This window comes from Haliotis rufescens, unplaced genomic scaffold (assembly GCF_023055435.1).
Source record: "Haliotis rufescens isolate VD_foot unplaced genomic scaffold, xgHalRufe1.0.p SCAF_14, whole genome shotgun sequence".
NCBI lineage: Eukaryota > Metazoa > Mollusca > Gastropoda > Lepetellida > Haliotidae > Haliotis > Haliotis rufescens.
The window spans coordinates 29,278,805-29,303,934 of record NW_025963824.1 but is presented as its reverse complement, the minus strand read 5'-3'; the positions used below and the strand labels follow the sequence as shown (position 1 = coordinate 29,303,934).

General features: G+C 43.7%; 1 protein-coding gene across 3 annotated transcripts in view; it reads right to left on the bottom strand.

Moving 5' to 3' along the window:
• The window catches only part of LOC124152657, a 77,770-nt gene that overhangs the window by 24,052 nt on the left and 28,588 nt on the right, over positions 1-25,130 (bottom strand). For all 3 annotated transcript variants that reach the window (XM_048395250.1, XM_048395249.1, XM_048395251.1), the window contains exons 5-6: positions 18,922-18,945; positions 7,907-7,921 (exon numbers count right to left, since the gene is read on the bottom strand). In XM_048395250.1, coding sequence (XP_048251207.1) covers positions 7,907-7,921; positions 18,922-18,945 — 39 coding nt within the window. The remainder of the gene's footprint in view (positions 1-7,906; positions 7,922-18,921; positions 18,946-25,130) is intronic.

Genomic DNA, 25,130 nt, shown 5'->3' with positions numbered 1-25,130 from the left:
GTTACACATGTACCACATGATACTGAACATATCCCCTGTATGTCCCCGTCTGTGTAAGTTACACATGTACCACATGATACCGAATATATCCCCTGTATGTCCCAACGTCTGTGTAAGTTACACATGCACCACATGAAACTTAATATATCCCCTGTATGTCCCCGTCTGTGTAAGTTACACATGTACCACATGATACTGAATAAATCCCCTGTATGTCCCCGTCTGTGTAAGTTACACATGCACCACATGATATCGAATATATCCCGTGTATGTCCCCGTCTGTGTAAGTTACACATGCACCACATGATACTGAATATATCCCCTGTATGTCCCCGTCTGTGTAAGTTACACATGCGCCACATGATACTTAATATTTCCTGCGTATGTCCCCGTCTGTGTAAGTTACACATCCACCACATGATACTTAATATATCCCCTGTATGTCCCCGTCTGTGGAAGTTACACATTACCACATGATACCGAATATATCCCCTGTATGTCCCCGTCTGTGTAAATTACACATGTACCACATGATACTGAACATATCCCCTGTATGTCCCCGTCTGTGTAAGTTACATATTACCACATGATACCGAATGTATCCCCTGTATGTCCCCGTCTGTGTAAGTTACACATGCAGCACATGATACTTGATATATCCCGTGTATGTCCCCGTGTGTGTAAGTTACACATTTCCACATGATACTGAACATATCCCGTGTATGTCCCCGACTGTGTAAGTTACACATTACCATATGATACTTAATATATCCTGTGTATGTCCCCGTCTGTGTAAGTTACACATTACCACATGATACCGAATATATCCCCTGTATGTCCCCGTCTGTGTAAATTACACATGTACCACATGATACTGAACATATCCCCTGTATGTCCCCGTCTGTGTAAGTTACATATTACCACATGATACCGAATGTATCCCCTGTATGTCCCCGTCTGTGTAAGTTACACATGCAGCACATGATACTTGATATATCCCGTGTATGTCCCCGTCTGTGTAAGTTACACATTTCCACATGATACTGAACATATCCCCTGTATATCCCCGACTGTGTAAGTTACACATTACCATATGATACTTAATATATCCTGTGTATGTCCCCGTCTGTGTAAGTTACACATGCACCACATGATACCGAATAAATTCCCTGTATGTCCCCGTCTGAGTAAGTTACACATGCACCACATGATACCGAATATATCCCCTGTATGTCCCAGTCTGTGTAAGTTACACATTACCACATGATACTGAATAAATCCCCCGTATGTCCCCGTCTGAGTAAGTTACACATGCACCACATGATACCGAATATATCCCCTGTATGTCCCAGTCTGTGTAAGTTACACATTACCACATGATACTGAATATATCCCCTGTATGTCCCCGTCTGTGTAAGTTACTAATGTACCACATGATACAGAATATATCCCCTGTATGTCCCCGTCTGTGTAAGTTACACATTACCACATGATACCGAATATATCCTGTGTATGTCCCCGTCTGTGTAAGTTACACATGCACCACATGATACTTAATATATCCCCTGTATATCCACGTCTGTGTAAGTTACACATGTATCACATGATATTGAACATATCCCGTGTATGTCCCCGTCTGTGTAAGTTACACATTACCACATGATACTGAATATATCCTCTGTATGTCCCCGTCTGTGTAAGTTACACATGTATCACATGATACTGAACATATCCCCTGTATGTCCCCGTCTGTGTAAGTTACACATGTATCACATGATACAGAATATATCCCGTGTATGTCCCCGTCTGTGTAAGTTACACATGTATCACATGATACTGAACATATCCCGTGTATGTCCCCGTCTGTGTAAGTTACACATTACCACATGATACTGAATATATCCCCTGTATGTCCCCGTCCGTGTAAGTTACTAATGTACCACATGATACCGAATATATCCCCTGTATGTCCCCGTCTGTGTAAGTTACACATTACCATATGATACCGAATATATCCCCTGTATGTCCCCGTCTGTGCAAGTTACACATGAACCACATGATACTGAACATATCCCGTGTATGTCCCCGTATGTGTAAGTTACACATGCACCACATGATACTGAACACATCCTGTGTATGTCCCCGTCTGTGTAAGTTACACATATATTATACGATACTTAATATATCCCCTATATGTCCCCGTCTGTATAAGTTACACATTACCACATGATACTTAATATATCCCCTGTATGTCCCCGTCTGTGTAAGTTACACATTACCACATGATACCGAATATATCCCCTGTATGTCCCCGTCTGTGTAAGTTACACATTACCACATGATACCGAAAATATCCCCTGTATGTCCCCGTCTGTGTAAGTTACACATTACCACATGATACTTAATATATCCCCTGTATGTCCCCGTCTGTGTAAGTAACACATTACCACATGATACTGAATATATCGCCTGTATGTCCCCGTCTGTGTAAGTTACACATGTATCACATGATACTTAGTATATCCCGTGTATGCCCCCGTCTGTGTAAGTTACACATGCACCACATGATACTTAATATATCCTGTGTAGGTCCCCATCTGTGTAAGTTACACATTACCACACGATACTGAACATAACCCCTGTATGTCCCCGTCTGTGTAAGTTACACATGCACCACATGATACTTAATATTTCCCGCGTATGTCCCCGTCTGTGTAAGTTACACATGCACCACATGATACTTAATATATCCCCTGTGTATGTCCCCGTCTGTGTAAGTTACACATTACCACATGATACCGAATATATCCCCTGTATGTCCCCGTCTGTGTAAGTTACACATTATCATATGATACCGAATATATCCCCTGTATGTCCCCGTCTCTGTAAGTTACACATGTATCACATGATACTGAACATATCCCGTGTATGTCCCCGTCTGTGTAAGTTACACATTACCACATGATACTTAATATATCCCCTGTATGTCCCCTTCTGTGTAAGTTACACATTACCACATGATACTGAATATATCCTCTGTATGTCCCCGTCTGTGTAAGTTACACATTACCACATGATACTGAATATATCCCCTGTATGTCCCCGTCTGTGTAAGTTACACATGTATCACATGATACTGAACATATCCCGTGTATGTCCCCGTCTGTGTAAGTTACACATGTTTCACATGATACAGAATATATCCCGTGTATGTCCCCGTCTGTGTAAGTTACACATGTATCACATGATACTGAACATATCCCGTGTATGTCTCGTCTGTGTAAGTTACACATTACCACATGATACGGAATATATCCCCTGTATGTCCCCGTCTGTGTAAGTTACTAATGTACCACATGATACAGAATATATCCCCTGTATGTCCCCGTCTGTGTAAGTTACACATTACCACATGATACAGAATATATCCTGTGTATGTCCCCGTTTGTGTAAGTTACACATGCAGCACATGATACCGAATATATCCCCTGTATGTCCCCGTCTGTGTAAGTTACAAATGTATCACATGATACTGAACATATCCCGTGTATGTCCCCGTCTGTGTAAGTTACATATTACCACATGATACTGAATATATCCCCTGTATGTCCCCGTCTGTGTAAGTTACACATGTATCACATGATACTGAACATATCCCGTGTATGTCTCCGTCTGTGTAAGTTACACATGTATCACATGATACAGAATATATCCCGTGTATGTCCCCGTCTGTGTAAGTTACACATGTATCACATGATACTGAACATATCCCGTGTATGTCCCCGTCTGTGTAAGTTACACATTACCACATGATACTGAATATATCCCCTGTATGTCCCCGTCTGTGTAAGTTACTAATGTACCACATGATACAGAATATATCCCCTGTATGTCCCCGTATGTGTAAGTTACACATTACCACATGATACCGAATATATCCTGTGTATGTCCCCGTCTGTGTAAGTTACACATGCACCACATGATAATTAATATATCCCCTGTATGTCCCCGTCTGTGTAAGTTACACATGTATCACATGATACTGAACATATCCCGTGTATGTCCCCGTCTGTGTAAGTTACACATTACCACATGATACTGAATATATCCCCTGTATGTCCCCGTCTGTGTAAATGACAAATGCACATGATACCGAATAAATCCCCTGTATGTCCCAGTCTGTGAAGGTGACACATGTACCACATGATACTGAATATATCACTTGTATGTCTCCGTCTGTGTAAATGACACATGTACCACATGATACTGAATATATCCCCTGTATATCCCCGTCTGTGGAAGCTAGGCATGTACCATGTGATACTTAATATATCCCCCTGTATCTCCCCGTCTATGTAAGTTACACATGTACCACATGATACTTATTGTATCCCCTGTATGTCCCCGTCTGTGTAAGTGACACATTACCACATGATACCGAATATGCTCCCTGTATGTCCCCGTCTGTGTAAGTTAAACATGTACCACATGATACTGAATATATCCCCTGTATGTCCCCGTCTGTTTAAGTTACACATGTATCACATGATACTGAATATATCCCATGTATGTCCCCGTCTCCTGTGTATATGACAAATGTACCACGTTTCTATGGCATCTGTACTCAAATATGACTGTGAAACAACGCAACTTTTGTTATGGCTTAAAGAATAGAAAATAGAGACACAAGGCACAAGTCTCGAGCTCGCCTGAGTTGTACGAAACAATGGTGGCCATGTATAACATTGGATCGCAATTCTGTGAGACACAGTAGCTGTCACATACAGCACACAAGTCGAGCCAGATCATACGTTTTGACAGTACGTTGTATAAATACTTGATTATACCGAATTTATAATGCATAATCCAAGAGCCTGAATGAAATAGATCAACTAATAAAACACTATATGATAGAACGTTGCAGACTATACTGCTACTAGAAATTTCAGTAATCCAATAGAATAAATCAATGCGCGATAAGGATATATTTTCCAGAAACCTATTCACCAAAGTAAAGTGCAGTTTTCTGGAGATGGAAATGGAGGCGAAAGCGGGGAGAGGTCGACAAGGCCAAAGGGAGGAAGTTTCTGATTAGCAACGTGATCAAACAAAACGTAAAATAGATATATTTGTGACTTTGCTGTTGTTTTAGTGTCCTTATCTCACTAGTATATGAGCACATGGTATACCTTCCTTACAATGATGTATTACATTCTTACATGTTTGAGTGTCAGCTAAAGTGTTTTGGCCTGTAATAAAGCCAGTGCCAGACCCCTGCGGCAAACAAGATAATTCATGACGGCACCAATGAAGGGATAAACAACATCCACCCTGAGTAGGATAGTGTTCGACCAGTACCAAACAACTGCACTGATCCGGTAGTTGGCAAAGTATGCTGAATGATATCAGGCTTGAATAACATCAGTATTGGCCAAAGACTAGCGTACGTTAAGCAGTGCATCTTTTGTAGTTATGTGATTCCCAATGACTTCCTCATGGTGGTCAGTTTTAAAATAAGACTAGTGGTCAATGTTTTTTTCGCTAACTGCTATACATACATGTGGCATTCATATAATCATACAATTTTGGTATGAGACAATAAACATACGTCTCCCCCATTGCTTAATCCAAACACAACATTTACGCCATCCAAAGGTCTAACATTACCACCCTAATATCAGCGTCGCTCCAGTCCTAACTCCCACCCCAACACACGTATCTCCTCCTCCCTATATCCCACCCAAACACATACGTCTCCACGGTCCTAACTCCCATCCCTGAACTTTCATCTCGCCCACGTATGTGCACATGTAGTGCATGTGATGAATGTATTCCCTCCATCTCTCCGATACTCAAGTATTTATCTTCCATGTCATGCTCCATGAAACTGAAAACAATTCCGGTATTTTTACAATGTCTGTGTAAATAGGTATGCCCTATCTGATACTGAATAACTTATGAAAGAATGAGGTCAGCACACAATAGCGTTATCTGTGATCCAATATGTCTAGTTTTTGAAGGGCATTTGGAAGTGATACACATAAGGAAGAGAATTTACGGATGTCATCTTTATTATGAGGAACACAACGTTTCCGAGTGTATGCTTAATCCTGATTTTCCTGATGAAACAGCGAAACGTTATGTTCCTCAAAATAAAGAAGTTGACAAACATAAATTCTCTTCCAATATTTCTAGCTTTTAAGCGTCTTACGTTTAATGTTTTTGTGTATCTGGAATGACGTACTGAGATGTAAGTAAACATGTATTATTCAATTTGCATTTCTTTCTCTCGAAAGCCTCAGCTTGTGAACATATTTCAGGTGTCAGATGCCTGCGAAATCCTATTTTTATCGGTCATGGTAATAAACTGTTGCTTATTTTAGAAAAATACGACTCGTGGTCGTTGTTTATCGTACAGTAAACACTGCAGGAAGAATAAATCGTGAAGGGCGCAGCTCCGATAGTTTTATTCTCCCTCCCTGCAATGTTTTATTGTACGATAAACAACGACCAGAAGTCGTTTATATCTTATGAGATATCAACATTATGTACATCCTCTTTACGGATGTTCATAAAATGTACAAGTTTTAAAAATATTAACCCATATTTTAAGAATGATGAAATATTCTCATAATCCTCACGTCTATATTATCTGTACCTTTTCTCCCAATACCGCCATTGTCTTAGTGTCTCTCCCAGTTTTGGATGCGATCGTTCGGACAATGTATTTATCTGTGGTGCCCAGCTACATCTATGGGGAACAACTCACTAGACCCTTTCCTCTCAAAATAACGTCGTCCATCATACGATGTCCTCAAGCTGCGAGCGTATGTTCGAATCTCTACTTGCCTACATCTGACCCGGAACGTACTGAAGTAATCGTAATGCATAATCGTACATTAATCACGATTAATACACTCGTCGAGCATGTGTTACACTTGAAAGGTCCTACCGAACACCGGATTAGCATATATAAGATAACACATTTATCCCGCTGATAGTGCAAAATGGGAGAACGGAGAACCTGTGAACAGAACCCCCCTCCCTGTAAGCCAATAAGGCGTCTGATGACATCCGGATATATTTGATTATGTACTGGCGGAAAGAGGCAAATGTGGAAAGGTGGTGTAATTGTTATGCACATTTTTATGTTAAAAAATGCACATGCGAACTATGAATCACGACCTTAAAGATGTCGTCATGAATATGTAATGAAAGATACATTGTTCCCTTTTAGAATAAATGTTTTTTATGTATGTTGTTAAGTATTTTATGTGCAGAAAAGTTACTTGTTACGTAAGTATATTTTTACGGTGACAAATATCCAGTTAGTGAGATAGAGTGTGCCACTATATTAACAGGATAATATGCTTATTCTAAATGTAAGGCGTTTGTTTGTTCTTATTGAGATGAAAGTCACTTTAGTGTAGCATCTTCGTCATGAGTTCAATATTTCTTATTTCTTAACTGACTTTGAAGAGTAGCAAGGTGAGTTTAGTGGCAGTTATTTCTGTACCTAGAAATTATTTGCTGCAAAATTACGGTGAAACAGTAGGGAATTGTAGGGGAGATAAATATTCTGAAATGTAAGAATGGATCGAACGCGTCCGTGAGGTCGGAACTGCGTCAGAAGAGGCGCTGTTATCAACTACGTGTATTTACACTAGCCACATCTGTGATCGATACGCAATTGGTATTAATAAACAAACGTAATCAAACAGGTTCAAGCCATTAGGAACATGTTATTGTGTGTTGTTGCTGCTTGGTCTACCATATCCTTGTAGATGAGTACACCGACGTCTCTCCATGAAGGAAACCATACATCAAATACTATGTGCTCATTGTAGGTTTCATAATCACTGGTCTAAATTGTAAACCACAAATTGTAAATAGCATATATACTTACATGAGCCAACCTCACCTGAAACAGAGATAACAAATGAAAAATATGATTCGTACAAATGATATATGTTATGTAAGGCAAGGGTTACTCAAAACGATACCCGAATAGGCGTGCAGTTTTGTTAGTGTTGACATGATAATGTCCCATGCTAAGTGGTTGTAGTCAAGATATGATGGGGACAATCAGATCCATCATCAGAAATAAACCCACATTCTTGGTCAGTTGTTAATGTGGGTGGAATGTACAACGTGACAAATTCAAACACGTCATAAATTTTTTTGGGGAAACATACCCGAGAGAATATAAATAAAAGCATCAAAACCCTTTCCATATTCTACAGAAATCTCTGCTAAAGTCGGACAACAGAGTCGAATATATCTTACATGGGTGGATGTCATAATATGTGGATGTCATTATGCATTTGTACCTAAAACTCTATGCTTGTCATAAAAAAACACCAAAATGATGACCGAGTGGCCACACTGTTGACCTGAATTAACGTGTCAAAAGCTATATTTGATCAGTTAATTGAAACTGATGGTATGAACTGACACCAATATTCAAAGCCTTTGGTTGGCTGCATAATTCCCGATCTCATTGTTTAATATTCATTCATCCAAATGAACATCTATGTCATAACCAAACACAGCACCAAGGTTAAATTACAATTATCAGTATTCCCATTCTATATGTTATGCTTAAATCTAAATCACATTGCTCTGATTGGTAAGCTATGAATATACTCACCGACAAAAGAAACGCGAATACCATACATGTTGGCTGATATGTGTAAAATTACTGATATTCAAGAAATATCAGATTGGCTCGATGCACACACGAACAAGCTGGTCTGTTGTGTGAAGCGATGCTTATGAAACGCAGAACATGTGATGTCAGAGATCCATTACTAGCAATGAATCCATTACTAACATTATATATCATTTAATGTATATAATTTAAAAAGAAATCTTTTGAATATTGCTTAAATTGATTTCGGCGAAATTGTGTGTGAACAGATCTATATTTTTACAGCTACCATGATCAGACGAAGTAAGTTGTCAGAGAATAGATACATTTATCATAAATACCATCACTTGACAAAAGTAATATTTGTTGTAATTTGACTATCATTATTTTAGCGATCGAAATAGCAAGGCGGCGGGAAGACTTCATGTCGAGATCGCTGATTGGCTTGGATACCTCTTAGTTCGACTGTTGCATCTGCCTCAGGGACCTCAGCTACATGACTGGTTGGTTGGTTGGTTGGTTGTTTAACGCCGCACTCAGCATTATTCCAGCGATATGACGGCGGTCTGTAAATAATCGAGTCTGGACCAGACAATCCAGTGATTGACATCATGAGCATCGATCCGCGCAATTGGGATCGATGACATGCATCAACCAAGTCAGCGAGCCTGACCACCAGATCCCGTTAGCCGCCTTTTACGACAAGCATAGTCGCCTTTTACGGCAAGCATGGGTTGCTGAAGACCTATTCTACCCCGGAATCTTCACGGGTCATGAACATATCCTGTCATATACTAGTGGGGCGGTCGGGTAGCCTAGTGGTTAAAGTTTTCGCTCGTCATGCTGAAGACCCGGGTTCGATTCCAAACATGGGTACAATGTGTGAAGCCCATTTCTGGTGTCCCCCGCCGTGATATTGCTGGAATATTGCTAAAAGCGGCGTAAAATCAAACTCACTCACTCATATACTAGTTAGTGGGTGAGTTAACATTTAACGCCACATTAGCAATATTTCAGCCAAAGAGCTACGTGATATACTACAGAATAATGTTTTAAAAGCACTGAATTGTTAAACTCTACATGTAACAGAATCTGACAGTTTTGAAAACTGGAGTTATGGCTTCAGTGTGGATTCCATCGTGCCTCTCTCCGGAATTACCATACTTTCCACACACGATATCTGATATGATTGTACCATCTTCAAACATCGGACGAACATCACCTATTGTCTGCGTGTGACTGACTTTCACAAATGATAATGTCGGTGTTGGCTTCCCTGTGGGACCGATAGAGAATGGAAAATAGTAGTATTTATCTCCAACCAGGGAACACATGGATTGTCATCACATCGTTCCTACTCCCAACAGCGTTCCCTATACGTAAATCGTCATGTCGCAAATTTCACAGTTTCACTGACCAAGTTTGTTATTTTTTTTGACTGGGCATAATACTCGGATATCTGTTTCCTGGATACTGCATCCCCAGAGGAGGTACACACTGTACTCAGGAAATGTAGGGTATTTATCTACCAGCGTTGCCTTTCATCACAGCATAAGCAGCTCGTACTTACTCCCTACAGCGGTGCCTATACGTTTTAGGTTGGTTTGTTGTTTAACGCCGCATTCAGTAATAGTCCAGCTATATGACGGCGGCCTGTAAATAATCGAGTCTGGACCAAACAATCCAGTGATTGGTATCATAAGCATCGATCCACGCAATTGGGATCGATGACATGCATCAACCAAGTTAGCGGAAACAACCCACATACAGCTGAGAGTATGGTATGTCAGTGCAGCTGTACAGAGAGCTGGCCTACACTGGTCCCTTGCCTGTTGCACAACGTGTACACGTTTTGAGGGTTGTGGAGAGCTTTGTCTTTTGTCGGGATAGGCATGAACAAATTTGTGATATAGTTTATTGCTGTGACGGATTTTCCGACTCGGCAGTAAGAGAAAAAATCTTAATTGAGAATTATATTTTTGTTATACTTTCTTGGCTTTTACGATCGGCGGATCCGTAAATTAATAAAATAGCCTGAGATTGAACCTGCACCAGACCTTAAGATGATTTTACTAAAGACAACTGAAACAGATGGATTTCATCAACCACAGACTCGTGGATGTCACCAAAGTGGTAAATGTCTAAGATCTGTTTACTCACTGGTTTCGTTGAAAACCATGGAACATGCAACACTTTTACAGAAATAGTGGTTGTAAAATACATTCAGGGGGATTGTGTATATTTTGGTTTGTATTTCAGCCAGCAATATATAAGCTGCTTTGTATACCACGATGTCCTGTAACTCATCGAGTCCAGGCAAAACGAATCAATGGATGGCAGTATGTTCACTGTTGGATACAATGACATCCAATCAGCAGCTGACCCTCCTTAAATCGGTGCAGGCGGAGTTCGGCAACCTATTCTGTCCAAATACCTGTTTGGGAAAACTATGATACGAAAAAAATGTCACACTCTTACACTTTCGTCACACCATTCCTATCACCAACATATGACTACCTTAAATCCTTACTCCAAATTTCAACCAAAATCCTGTGTGCGGTCCCTATTCATGAAATTTAAATTAAATATTGTTTGCTGTAGGTGATACTTTTGATGTGCCTATAAAGTATTCTCAGCGTATATGATATTGTTGTTATAATAGTTAAGGGACAGTTGGAGTACTGTAACAGTATCACTCCGATGTGTTCAATGTGTTTAATCTAAGACGGAACTTAGCTGAGGAAACTATCACCAGAATCCATCTCATTTGACTGTATATATAATATCAAACTGGTTCACCCATGGTTCACAGACATGTCTGTCAGTACTGCAACAACAGACTAAGTATGATAGAAGGGCGTCATTTTGGGATTTTTCATGAGGTGAAGATTGCATATATTCATAAAGGTTGGCATGTGTCATAGGGTTAATTTATTTTCTCCACTTTTGTTTAAAGCTGTTCAGATGCTGAAATGTCTTCTGGTAATAACATGTGTTCGCCCATTACAAATATCCTTTTAAAACGTCGCCCCATCCTACCACACGTCTCCCCCACCCCCACCCCCAACATAGATCATACTTCCAATATACCAACCCATTAATGCATGTCTCTCCTTTCACAATCACCCAAATCATGTCTCCCCTATCCCAACCTACGATGACGTCTCCCCATCCCACTACCACATGTCTCCCCATTCCAACCCCTACCACATCTCTCCAATCCCAACCCCCTACCACATGTTTCCCAATCCCAACCCCAAAATACATGTCTCCACATCCCAACCCCCTGCCTTATGTCTCCAAATCCAAACCACCTAACATGTATCCCCAAACCCCTACCACATGTCTCCCTATACCAACCCCCTAACACATGTCTCCCCATCCCAACCCCCTAACACATGTCTCCCCATCCCAACCCCCTCACATATGTCTATCCCATTCCAACCTCCTAACATATGTCTATCCCATTCCAACCTCCTAACACATGTCTCCCTATACCAACTCCCTAACACATGTCTTTCAAACCCAACCCCCTATCATATGTCTCCCCAACCCAACCCCCTAACACGCGTATTCCCATCCCAAATCCCTACCATCTGTCCCCTCACTCTAACCCCCTACCACACATAATTCCATTCCAACCCCTTACCACATGTCTCCCCATTCCAACCCCCTAACAAACGTATTCCATCCGAAAACCTTACCACATATCACCCCATCCCGACCCCCTAAAACACGTTTCCCCATCAACACACCCTACCACATGTCTCCCCATCCCAACCCCCTAACACACGTTTCCCCATCCCAACCCACTACCACATGTCTCTCCTTTCCAACCCCTACCACATGTGCCCCCATCCCAACCCCCTACCACATGTTTCCACATCCAAACCTCCTACCACATGTCTCCCAATACCCAACACCCAAATACATGTCTCGCCCATCCCAACACCCTAACACATGTCTCCCCATCTCAAACCCCTACCACATTTCTCCCTGTACCAACCCTCTACCACATGTCTCCCCAAACCCCTACCACATTTCTCCCTGTACCAACCCTCTACCACATGTCTCCCCATACCAATACCCTAACACATGTCTCCCCATCCCAACACCCTACCATATGTCTCCCCATTCCAATACCCTAACACATGTCTCCCCATATCAAACCCCTACCACATGTCTCCCAATCCAAACCCCCTAACACACGTTTCCCGATCCCAACCCCCTACCACATGTCTCCCCTTTCCAACCGTCTACCACATGTCTCCCCATACCAACCCCCTACCACATGTCTCCCCATCCCAACACCCAAATACATGTCTCGCCCATCCCACACCCTAACACATGTCTCGCCCATCCCAACGACCTAACACATGTCTTCCCATCCTAACCCCAAAATACATGTCTCCCCAAACACCAAACCCCTACCACATGTCTCACTATACCAACCCTCTACCACATGTCTCCCCATACCAATACCCTAACACATGTCTCCCCATCCCCCAACCCCCTACGACATGTTTCCATACCCAAACCCCTACCTTATATCTCACCATCCCAACCCCCTAACACATGTCTCCCCATCCCAACCACCTAACACATGTCTCCCCATCATAAACCCCTACCACATGTTTCCCCATTCCAAACCACAAAGACACGTATTCCCATCCCAACCCCTACCACATGTTTCCCCATCCCAACCCCCTAACACGAGTTTCCACATCCAAACCCACTACCACATGTCTCCCCTTTCCAACCCCCTACCACATGTCTCCCCATCCCAAACCCCAACCACATGTCTCCCCATCCCAACACCCTAACACATGTTTCCCCATCCCAACCCACTACCACATGTCTCTCCTTTCCAACCCCTACCACATGTTCCCCCATTCCAACAACCTAACACATGTTTCCCCATTCCATTCCCCTAACACGCGCATTACCTTCCCAACCCCCTCACACATGTCTCCCCATCCCAAACCCCCTACGACATGTTTCAATATTCAAACCCCTTACCTTATATCTCCCCATCCCAACCCACAAATACATGTCTCTCCATCCCAACCCCCTAACACATGTCTCCCCATCATAAACCCCTACCACATGTCTCCCCATTCCAAACCACAAAGACACGTATTCCCATCCCAACCCCTACCACATGTTTCCCCATCCCAACCCCCTAACACGCGTTTCCACATCCAAACCCACTACCACATGTCTCCCCTTTCAAACCCTCTACCACATGTCTCCCCATCCCAAACCCCTACCACATGTCTCCCTATACCAACACCCTAACACACGTTTCCCCATCCCAACCCACTACCACATGTCTCCCTATACCAACACCCTAACACACGTTTCCCCATCCCAACCCTCTACCACATGTCTCCCCATTCCATTCCCCTAACACGCGCATTCCCATCCCAACCCCCTACCACATGTCTCCCCATTCCATTCCCCTAACACGCGCATTCCCAACCCAACCCACTAACACATGTCTCCCCATCCCAACCCTCTACCACATGTCTCCCCATTCCATTCCCCTAACATGCGCATTCCCATCCCAACCCCCTCACACATGTCTTCCCATCCCAACCACCTAACACATGTCTCCCCATCATAAACCCCTACCACATGTCTCCCCATCCCAACCCCTACCACATGTTTCCCCATCCCAACCCCCTAACACGCGTTTCCACATCCAAACCCACTACCACATGTCTCCCCTTTCCAACCCTCTACCACATGTCTCCCCATCCCAAACCCCAACCACATGTCTCCCCATCCCAACACCCTAACACACGTTTCCCAATTCCATTCCCCTAACACGCGCATTCCCATCCCAACCCCCTCACACATGTCTCCAAAACCCAAACCCCCTACGACATGTTTCCATACCCAAACCCCTACCTTATATCTCCCCATCCCAACCCCCAAATACATGTCTCTCCCATCCCAACCCCCTAACACATGTCTCCCCATCCCAACCACCTAACACATGTCTCCAAATCATAAACCCCTAACACATGTCTCCCCATTCCAAACCACAAAGACACGTATTTCCATCCCAACCCCTACCACATGTTTCCCCATCCCAACCCCCTAACACGCGTTTCCACATCCAAACCCACTACCACACGTCTCCCCTTTCCAACCCACTACCACACGTCTCCCCTTTCCAACCCTCTACCACATGTCTCCCTATCCCAAACCCCTACCACATGTCTCCCTATACCAACCCCCTAACACATGTTTCCCCATCCCAACCCACTAACACATGTCTCCCCATCCCAACCCTCTACCACATGTCTCCCCATTCCATTCCCCTAACACTCGCATTCCCATCCCAACCCCCTACCACATGTCTCCCCATTCCATTCCCCTAACACGCGCATTCCCATCCCAACCCCCTCACACATGTCTCCCCATCCCAAACCCCAACCACATGTCTCCCCATCCCAACACCCTAACACATGTCTCCCCATCCCAACCCATTAAGACATGTTCCCCACCCCAACCCCCTACCACATGTCTCCCCATTCCAACCTCCTAGCACGCGCATTCCCATCCCAACCCCCTTCCACATGTCTCCCCATTCCATTCCCCTAACACGCGCATTCCCATCCCAACCCCCTCACACATGTCTCCCCATCCCAAACCCCAACCACATGTCTCCCCATCCCAACACCCTAACACACGTTTCCCCATCCCAACCCACTACCACATGTCTCTCCTTTCCAACCCCTACCACATGTCTCCCTATACCAACCCCCTAACACATGTTTTCCCAATCCCAACCCACTAACAAATGTCTCCCCATCCCAACCCTCTACCACATGTCTCCCCATTCCATTCCCCTTACACGCGCATTCCCATCCCAACCCCCTACCACATGTCTCCCCATTCCATTCCCCTAACACGCGCATTCCCATCCCAACCCCCTCACACATGTCTCCCCATCCCAAACCCCAACCACATGTCTCCCCATCCCAACACCCTAACACATGTCTCCCCATCCCAACCCATTAAGACATGTTCCCCACCCCAACCCCCTATCACATGTCTCCCCATTCCAACCTCCTAGCACGCGCATTCCCATCCCAACCCCCTACCACATGTCTCCCCATTCCATTCCCCTAACACGCGCATTCCCATCCCAACCCCCTCACACATGTCTCCCCATCCCAAACCCCAACCACATGTCTCCCCATCCCAACACCCTAACACACGTTTCCCCATCCCAACCCACTACCACATGTCTCTCCTTTCCAACCCCTACCACATGTGCCCCCGTCCCAACACCCTAACACATGTTTCCACATCCAAACCTCCTACCACATGTCTCCCCATCCCAATACCCAAATACATGTCTCCCCATCCAAAACCCCTACCACATGTCTCCCTATACCAACCCCCTAACACATGTTTCCCCATCCCAACCCACTAACACATGTCTCCCAATCCCAACCCTCTACCACATGTCTCCCCATTCCATTCCCCTAACACGCGCATTCCCATCCCAACCCCCTACCACATGTCTCCCCATTCCATTCCCCTAACACGCGCATTCCAATCCCAACCCCCTCACACATGTCTCCCCATCCCAAACCCCAACCACATGTCTCCCCATCCCAACACCCTAACACAAGTCTCCCCATCCCAACCCACTAAGACATGTCTCCCCATCCCAACCCCCTCACACATTTCTCCCCATTCCAACCTCCTAGCACGCGCATTCCCATCCCAACCCCCTACCACATGTCTCCCCATTCCATTCCCCTAACACGCGCATTCCCATCCCAACCCCCTCACACATGTCTCCCCATCCCAAACCCCAACCACATGTCTCCCCATCCCAACACCCTAACACACGTTTCCCTATCCCAACCCACTACCACATGTCTCTCCTTTCCAACCCCTACCACATGTGCCCCCATCCCAACACCCTAACACATGTTTCCACATCCAAACCTCCTACCACATGTCTCCCCATCCCAATACCCAAATACATGTCTCGCCCATCCCAACACCCTAACACATGTCTCCCCATCTCAAACCCCTACCACGTGTCTCCCCAAACCCCTACCACATTTCTCCCTGTACCAACCCTCTACCATATGTCTCCCCATTCCAACACCCTAACACATGTCTCCCCATCACCACACCCTACCACATGTCTTCCCATCCCAAACCCCTAACACGTCTCCCCATCAAAACCCCTACCACATGTCTCCCCATTCCAACCCTCAAACACTCGTATTCCCATCCCAACCCCTACCACATGTCTCCCCATCCAAACCCCCTAACACACGTTTCCCGATCCCAACCCCCTACCACATGTCTCCCCTTTCCAACCCTCTACCACATGTCTCCCCATACCAACCCCCTACCACATGTCTCCCCATCCCAACACCCAAATACATGTCTCGCCCATCCCACACCCTAACACATGTCTCGCCCATCCCAACACCCTAACACATGTCATCCCATCCTAACCACAAATTACATGTCTCCCCAAACACCAAACCCCTACCACATGTCTCACTAAACCAATCCTCTACCACATGTCTCCCCATACCAATACCCTAACACATGTCTCCCCATCCCCCAACCCCCTACGACATGTTTCCATACCAAAACCCCTACCTTATATCTCCCCATCCCAACCCACAAATACATGTCTCTCCATCCCAACCCCCTAACACATGTCTCCCCATCCCAACCACCTAACACATGTCTCCCCATCATAAACCCCTACCACATGTCTCCCCATTCCAAACCACAAAGACACGTATTCCCATCCCAACCCCTACCACATGTTTCCCCATCCCAACCCCCTAACACACGTTTCCACATCCAAACCCACTACCACATGTCTCCCCATCCCAACCCCCTACCACATGTCTCCCCATCCCAAACCCCTACCACATGTCTCCCCATCCCAACCCCCCAACACGCGTATTCCCACCCAAACCCCCTACCACATGTCTCCCCTTGCCAACCCCTAGCATATGTCTCCCCATCCCAAACCCCTACCACGTCTCCCCATCCCAACCCCCTAACACGCGCATTCCCATCCCAACCCCCTACCACATGTCTCCCCATCCCAACCCCATAACACACGTATTCCCATCCCAACCAAATATACTCTGACACAGCTACACCTACATCTACATTAACATGTCTTGTAGAGGGACGTACACTGATTGGACTGCGATTATCACACGCTGACACAGGTACACCTACATCTTTAGAACAATGTCCAGTAGATGATCGTGCACTGAGAGAACTGTGAGTATCACACTGTGACACACCTACATCTACATTAGCATGTCTCGCAGAGGTTTGACTCGTACACCGAGTGGACTGTGATTATCTCACTCTTACACAGCTGCACCTACATCTACAGAAACATGTCTAGTACTGTGTCGTACACTGTGGAATGTGATTATCTCACACTGACACCGAGACATCCATATCTACCGAAACATGTCCAGAGGAGTGTGGACTTTGAGTATATCACTGTGACACACACACACACACACACACACACACACACACACACCGACATCTACAGAAACATGCCTCGTCGAGTGGTCTGTGATTATCTCACTCTCTCACAGCTGTACCTGCGAGAACATGTCTAGTACTGTGTCGTACACAGTGGAATCTGAGTCACCTGTGTCACCATCTACGGAACCATGTCCAGTGGAGCGCTGTACACTGAGAGGATTGTGAGTATTGCACACTGAAAGAGATACACCTAAATCTATATAGACATGTCTAGTGGAAGGTTGTACAATCTGTGGACTGTAAGTGTGACACTCTGACACATCTACATCTGCATCTACAGAAATATGTCTTGTAAAGTGTTGAACACCGAGTGGACTGTGAGTACCACACTCTATTATGTGCTGTTGATATTGTGTTACGTGTGACTATGCTGACATTTAGCTGGTTTGTTTGTTTGTTGTTGGGTTTTTAATTTTTGATGCCACTCTCAGCATTATTCCTGCTCCATAATGTCAATATGTAAACACTGGAATCTGCACCAGAAAATCATTAACATTGATCTACACTATCAGGATACAATGACATGCATCAACCAAGTATGTGAGCCTGACAAGCCGATACGGTTAGTTGCCTCCACAGGCAGGGGTTCCCGAAGATCAGTTCTAACTTAACACAATTACGATAGAACGTTTTAAAAGAAGATATCAAATCTTGGATTGTTTAAAGGCATAAACCTGGAAAGAATTTATACTAACCTCTAACTCCTCCTTAAGCTGTTTCTGAAACAGAAATACGAAATTCATGTCAGTGGATTCAGATATATAGGATTATTTTGAAACATGTATCAAAAGAATGGAAATTTAGTCATGGATAGGCAAGCTAAGCTGAATATCATGAGTGTTCTTCTGATGTTAACTAAGGTAAATAATTACACTTAGCGATGAATCGTCCCTCAGAGCCTGAAATAAACAATGTGATCATTAGGAAATATGAATAGGTACAAAAACTAAGTTACTTCTTCAGACTTAATCTAGTGTTTAACAATGCAGTGTAACCTGGTAGAAACTGTGTATGGCTTGTTGAGCGAGGAGTGAACATGGAACTAAATACATGCCAGGCATCATGTATAACCTACAGGGAATTGATCTTAGGAGCTTAGACATAACAACAGCTATTATTAGAATGATTCAATAAACTTCATGGCCAACGGTGTAATAGTATGTTGGATATCAAAAAAGAAATCTGTATGTAATGTTCAACAACTCTATTGTCAGGGAATTCCTCAAAGTCATGCAAAGTCGTGACTCAGATGTGAAGATGCACTGAGGTGAGGTGAAATTGGGGTTTACGTCACGTCCAAGATGATTGCACTTATATAGCGACGTGTGTGTGTGTGTGTGTGTGTGTGTGTGTGTGTGTGTGTGTGTGTGTGTGTGTGTGTGTGTGTGTGTGTGTGTGCGCGCGCGCGTGTATGAGTGTGAGTGTGAGTGTGAGTGTGAGTGTGTGTGTGTGTGTGTGTGTGTGTGTGTGCCGGCTTGTACTAGTCACAGTATACTGACTCCCAGACGACCAGTCCTTGTTTTAGCCCCTGTATGCCGGGCGCAAGACAGGGTGACAACAAGTACCATCTTTTAATGTATTTTGGTATGACTGCGGAGGCGGTCGAAGACGCACTGTGACGACTGAGCAAAATATGGGCTCCTCGCATGCACGACACCATCCAAAAATTTATGCCAGGCATTCGCCTAAGCACTTAGGTCACGTGCGCAATATACAAGGCAGGCAGCCGATACCGGGACACTGTCAAAAATGACTTCTACCGTATACACAGTGATAGGTGACGTCCATGCTTTCTCAATGTGAATAGTAGCTGTTTTGAGTGAGTGAAATAAATTTAAAGATGTCAACGAGCACCCCTAACATCTTGACAACATGCTGTGTGTGAATGACATGTTGCTTAACATTGGTTTTGAGATAAGATACATCAACATACACGCAGGTATATTTGAAGCAAGGACATGTACACAAGAATATGGTGAGGTGAGGCGAGGCGAAATATTCCAGTATAGTTCACTCATATAGGGACGTTCATGCACGTTCGTGAATGTGGCTGCTTATACTATTCCGGAGTAATGCTGGTTTTATAGTGCTAGCCCACTGAAATACCATGTCACAGTTTAATTGGCATTCCCCTCTCAGAGACATTATTCTGACTCAAGCTAACCACGCCTGGTATTATTCTCTAAATGCAGAGTTCGATTTCCGACATTGGTACAATGTATGAAGCCCATTTCTGGTGTTCCCCGCCGTGATATTGCTGGAATATTGCTAAAGGTGGCGTAAAACCTCACTCACTCCTCACTCTAAATGCCGAATGGGTAACAAGAAGTACCATCTGTTAACGTCTATGGCGCGGCCAGAGGATCAAACCAGTAACCATCACTCTCCAGGCAGACGCTCTATCCACCAAACTCTGGAGGTGGTGTAACACAACGAGAGAAGTGATTTGTAGGAAGTCATTGAATGATTTTATAGGGGCACAAAACGATGGCAATGTTGAGAACTTCCGCTTGGAAGTAAGCCTGGTTTAAAAGACGTGTGTTCGACACACACACATCAACATCAGAGTGAGTGAGTATTTAGTATTTATAGCCACATCGGCAATATTTCAGCCATATCGTGACTTACATCAACATCAACATGGTCCTGATATATTGTACTATATTTCCCCAGCCATCAAACAAAACGTCGACTCACTGGGATTACGTCAGCAGGTAACCCGTGTCAAGTGACAATGAGGTCTATTCAATCATCTACGTGAAATCAACACAACAAACTTTCTCCGTGCTTCACATGCCACCTATTTTACTGCAACGGGAAGTGCAAGCTGTTGTTTCGGCGAGGGGGGTAGAATCATAAACTGTTTAAATCCTTATCTTACTCGTAATCCAAGAATTGCGGTTGAGGCAAGTGGACGGTGCACCGAATTTGGGCCAACATATTTGGTTTGGTGTACACACGTTGTGCACGTGATGGTCATCACGATGAAATCGACTACGCTCCCCAGGAAACACGTGTTGCTCAAAAAGACTTTCGCCATCGGTGTGACATGTTGATACCAGAATTCGAAGTCGATTGTTAGATTTGTGTTTGTTTGTTTGTTTGTTGTTTAACGCCGCACTCAGCAATATTCCAGCTATATGACGGGAAGCATGGTTTGTTAGATGTTAATTACAAACAAATATAGATACTAAAGTTAACAAATGTTATATTTGGGAAAATACTCATTTGTAAGTACACATTTTTGTACTGTTTTGGTTAAGTCCCGTTCGGGAAAAAATACTAGAATTTGTATTTTACCTGAGTGAGTGAGTATGGTTTTATGCCGCTATTCTAGAAATATCACGGCGGGGGCCACCAGAAATGGGCTTCACGCATTGTACCCATGTGTGGAATGGAACCCGGGTCTTCAGCGTGATGAGCGAATTCTTTGCCCATTAGGCTACGCCGCCGTACTATTCTACTAAGACAGAGTTATCCCAAATATAACTTTGGTTTTATTGGACCACTTTCCAAATGGCATATTGCAAAAAATTGTATTAACAGCTTTTGGAAATGGGAGCCGTGTCAATATACTCTCGTGAGAGGGGTATACATGGTCCGTGATCTAGACTGCCACTTATCCGATTTCCATTTTTGTGGAAGCCTCCTTGTCTGAGCTGGTTAGATCGCTGACTTTGTGTGCTAGCGATTAGGTGCCTCACGCTGAGAGTGTGGGTTCGAAACCCGAATGGGATTCAACCTAGAAAGGCACTAGAATGTGCACTTTTCGAAGAAACTGCTATCCCAGATGTAGCATTTGGTACATTTGACCACTTTCTAAATGACATTGTGGATTCATGTCAAAGCAAGGTAAGCATGGCCAAATCATACATTCTCAGGCTTGAGAATTGGCCTATAATGTCATAAATTACATGTAGAAAGAATAACCAAATGAATCTCAAGCAGTGTCACGATAAGTCTCAACTGTTGTTATCTATGGAACACACACACACATCAACATCAGAGTGAGTGAGTATTTAGTATTTATAGCCACATCGGCAATATTTCAGCCATATCGTGACTTACATCAACATCAACATGGTCCTGATATATTGTACTATATTTCCCCAGCCATCAAACAAAACGTCGACTCACTGGGATTACGTCAGCAGGTAACCCGTGTCAAGTGACAATGAGGTCTATTCAATCATCTACGTGAAATCAACACAACAAACTTTCTCCGTGCTTCACATGCCACCTATTTTACTGCAACGGGAAGTGCAAGCTGTTGTTTCGGCGAGGGGGGTAGAATCATAAACTGTTTAAATCCTTATCTTACTCGTAATCCAAGAATTGCGGTTGAGGCAAGTGGACGGTGCACCGAATTTGGGCCAACATATTTGGTTTGGTGTACACACGTTGTGCACGTGATGGTCATCACGATGAAATCGACTATGCTCCCCAGGAAACACGTGTTGCTCATAAAGACTTTTGCCATCGGTGTGACATGTTGATACCAGAATTCGAAGTCGATTGTTAGATTTGTGTTTGTTTGTTTGTTTGTTTGTTGTTTAACGCCGCACTCAGCAATATTCCAGCTATATGACGGGAAGCATGGTTTGTTAGATGTTAATTACAAACAAATATAGATACTAAAGTTAACAAATGTTATATTTGGGAAAATACTCATTTGTAAGTACACATTTTTGTACTTTTTTGGTTAAGTCCCGTTCGGGAAAAAATACTAGAATTTGTATTTTACCTGAGTGAGTGAGTATGGTTTTATGCCGCTATTCTAGAAATCACGGCGGGGGCCACCAGAAATGGGCTTCACGCATTGTACCCATGTGTGGAATGGAACCCGGGTCTTCAGCGTGATGAGCGAATTCTTTGCCCATTAGGCTACGCCGCCGTACTATTCTACTAAGACAGAGTTATCCCAAATATAACTTTGGTTTTATTGGACCACTTTCCAAATGGCATATTGCAAAAAATTGTATTAACAGCTTTTGGAAATGGGAGCCGTGTCAATATACTCTCGTGAGAGGGGTATACATGGTCCGTGATCTAGACTGCCACTTATCCGATTTCCATTGTTGTGGAAGCCTCCTTGTCGGAGCTGGTTAGATCGCTGACTTTGTGTGCTAGCGATTAGGTGCCTCACGCTGAGAGTGTGGGTTCGAAACCCGAATGGGATTCAACCTAGAAAGGCACTAGAATGTGTACTTTTCGAAGAAACTGCTATCCCAGATGTAACATTTGGTACATTTGACCACTTTCTAAATGACATTGTGGATTCATGTCAAAGCAAGGTAAGCATGGCTAAATCATACATTCTCAGGCTGGAGAATTGGCCTATAATGTCATAAATTACATGTAGAAAGAATAACCAAATGAATCTCAAGCAGTGTCGCGATAAGTCTCAACTGTTGTTATCTATGGAACACACACACACATCAACATCAGAGTGAGTGAGTATTTAGTATTTATAGCCACATCGGCAATATTTCAGCCATATCGTGACTTACATCAACATCAACATGGTCCTGATATATTGTACTCTATTTCCCCAGCCATCAAACAAAACGTCGACTCACTGGGATTACGTCAGCAGGTAACCCGTGTCAAGTGACAATGAGGTCTATTCAATCATCTACGTGAAATCAACACAACAAACTTTCTCCGTGCTTCACATGCCAGCTATTTTACTGCAACGCGAAGTGCAAGCTGTTGTTTCGGCGAGGGGGGTAGAATCATAAACTGTTTAAATCCTTATCTTACTCGTAATCCAAGAATTGCGGTTGAGGCAAGTGGACGGTGCACCGAATTTGGGCCAACATATTTGGTTTGGTGTACACACGTTGTGCACGTGATGGTCATCACGATAAAATCGACTATGCTCCCCAGGACACACGTGTTGCTCATAAAGACTTTCGCCATCGGTGTGACATGTTGATACCAGAATTCGAAGTCGATTGTTATATTTGTGTTTGTTTGTTTGTTTGTTTGTTGTTTAACGCCGCACTCAGCAATATTCCAGCTATATGACGGGAAGCATGGTTTGTTAGATGTTAATTACAAACAAATATAGATACTAAAGTTAACAAATGTTATATTTGGGAAAATACTCATTTGTAAGTACGCATTTTTGTACTTTTTTGGTTAAGTCCCGTTCGGGAAAAAATACTAGAATTTGTATTTTACCTGAGTGAGTGAGTATGGTTTTATGCCGCTATTCTAGAAATATCACGGCGGGGGCCACCAGAAATGGGCTTCACGCATTGTACCCATGTGTGGAATGGAACCCGGGTCTTCAGCGTGATGAGCGAATTCTTTGCCCATTAGGCTACGCCGCCGTACTATTCTACTAAGACAGAGTTATCCCAAATATAACTTTGGTTTTATTGGACCACTTTCCAAATGGCATATTGCAAAAATTTGTATTAAACAGCTTTTGGAAATGGGAGCCGTGTCAATATATTCTCGTGAGAGGGGTATACATGGTCCGTGATCTAGACTGCCACTTATCCGATTTCCATTGTTGTGGAAGCCTCCGTGTCTGAGCTGGTTAGATCGCTGACTTTGTGTGCTAGCGATTAGGTGCCTCACGCTGAGAGTGTGGGTTCGAAACCCGAATGGGATTCAACCTAGAAAGGCACTAGAATGTGTACTTTTCGAAGAAACTGCTATCCCAGATGTAACATTTGGTACATTTGACCACTTTCTAAATGACATTGTGGATTCATGTCAAAGCAAGGTAAGCATGGCCAAATCATACATTCTCAGGCTGGAGAATTGGCCTATAATGTCATAAATTACATGTAGAAAGAATAACCAAATGAATCTCAAGCAGTGTCGCGATAAGTCTCAACTGTTGTTATCTATGGAACACACACACACATCAACATCAGAGTGAGTGAGT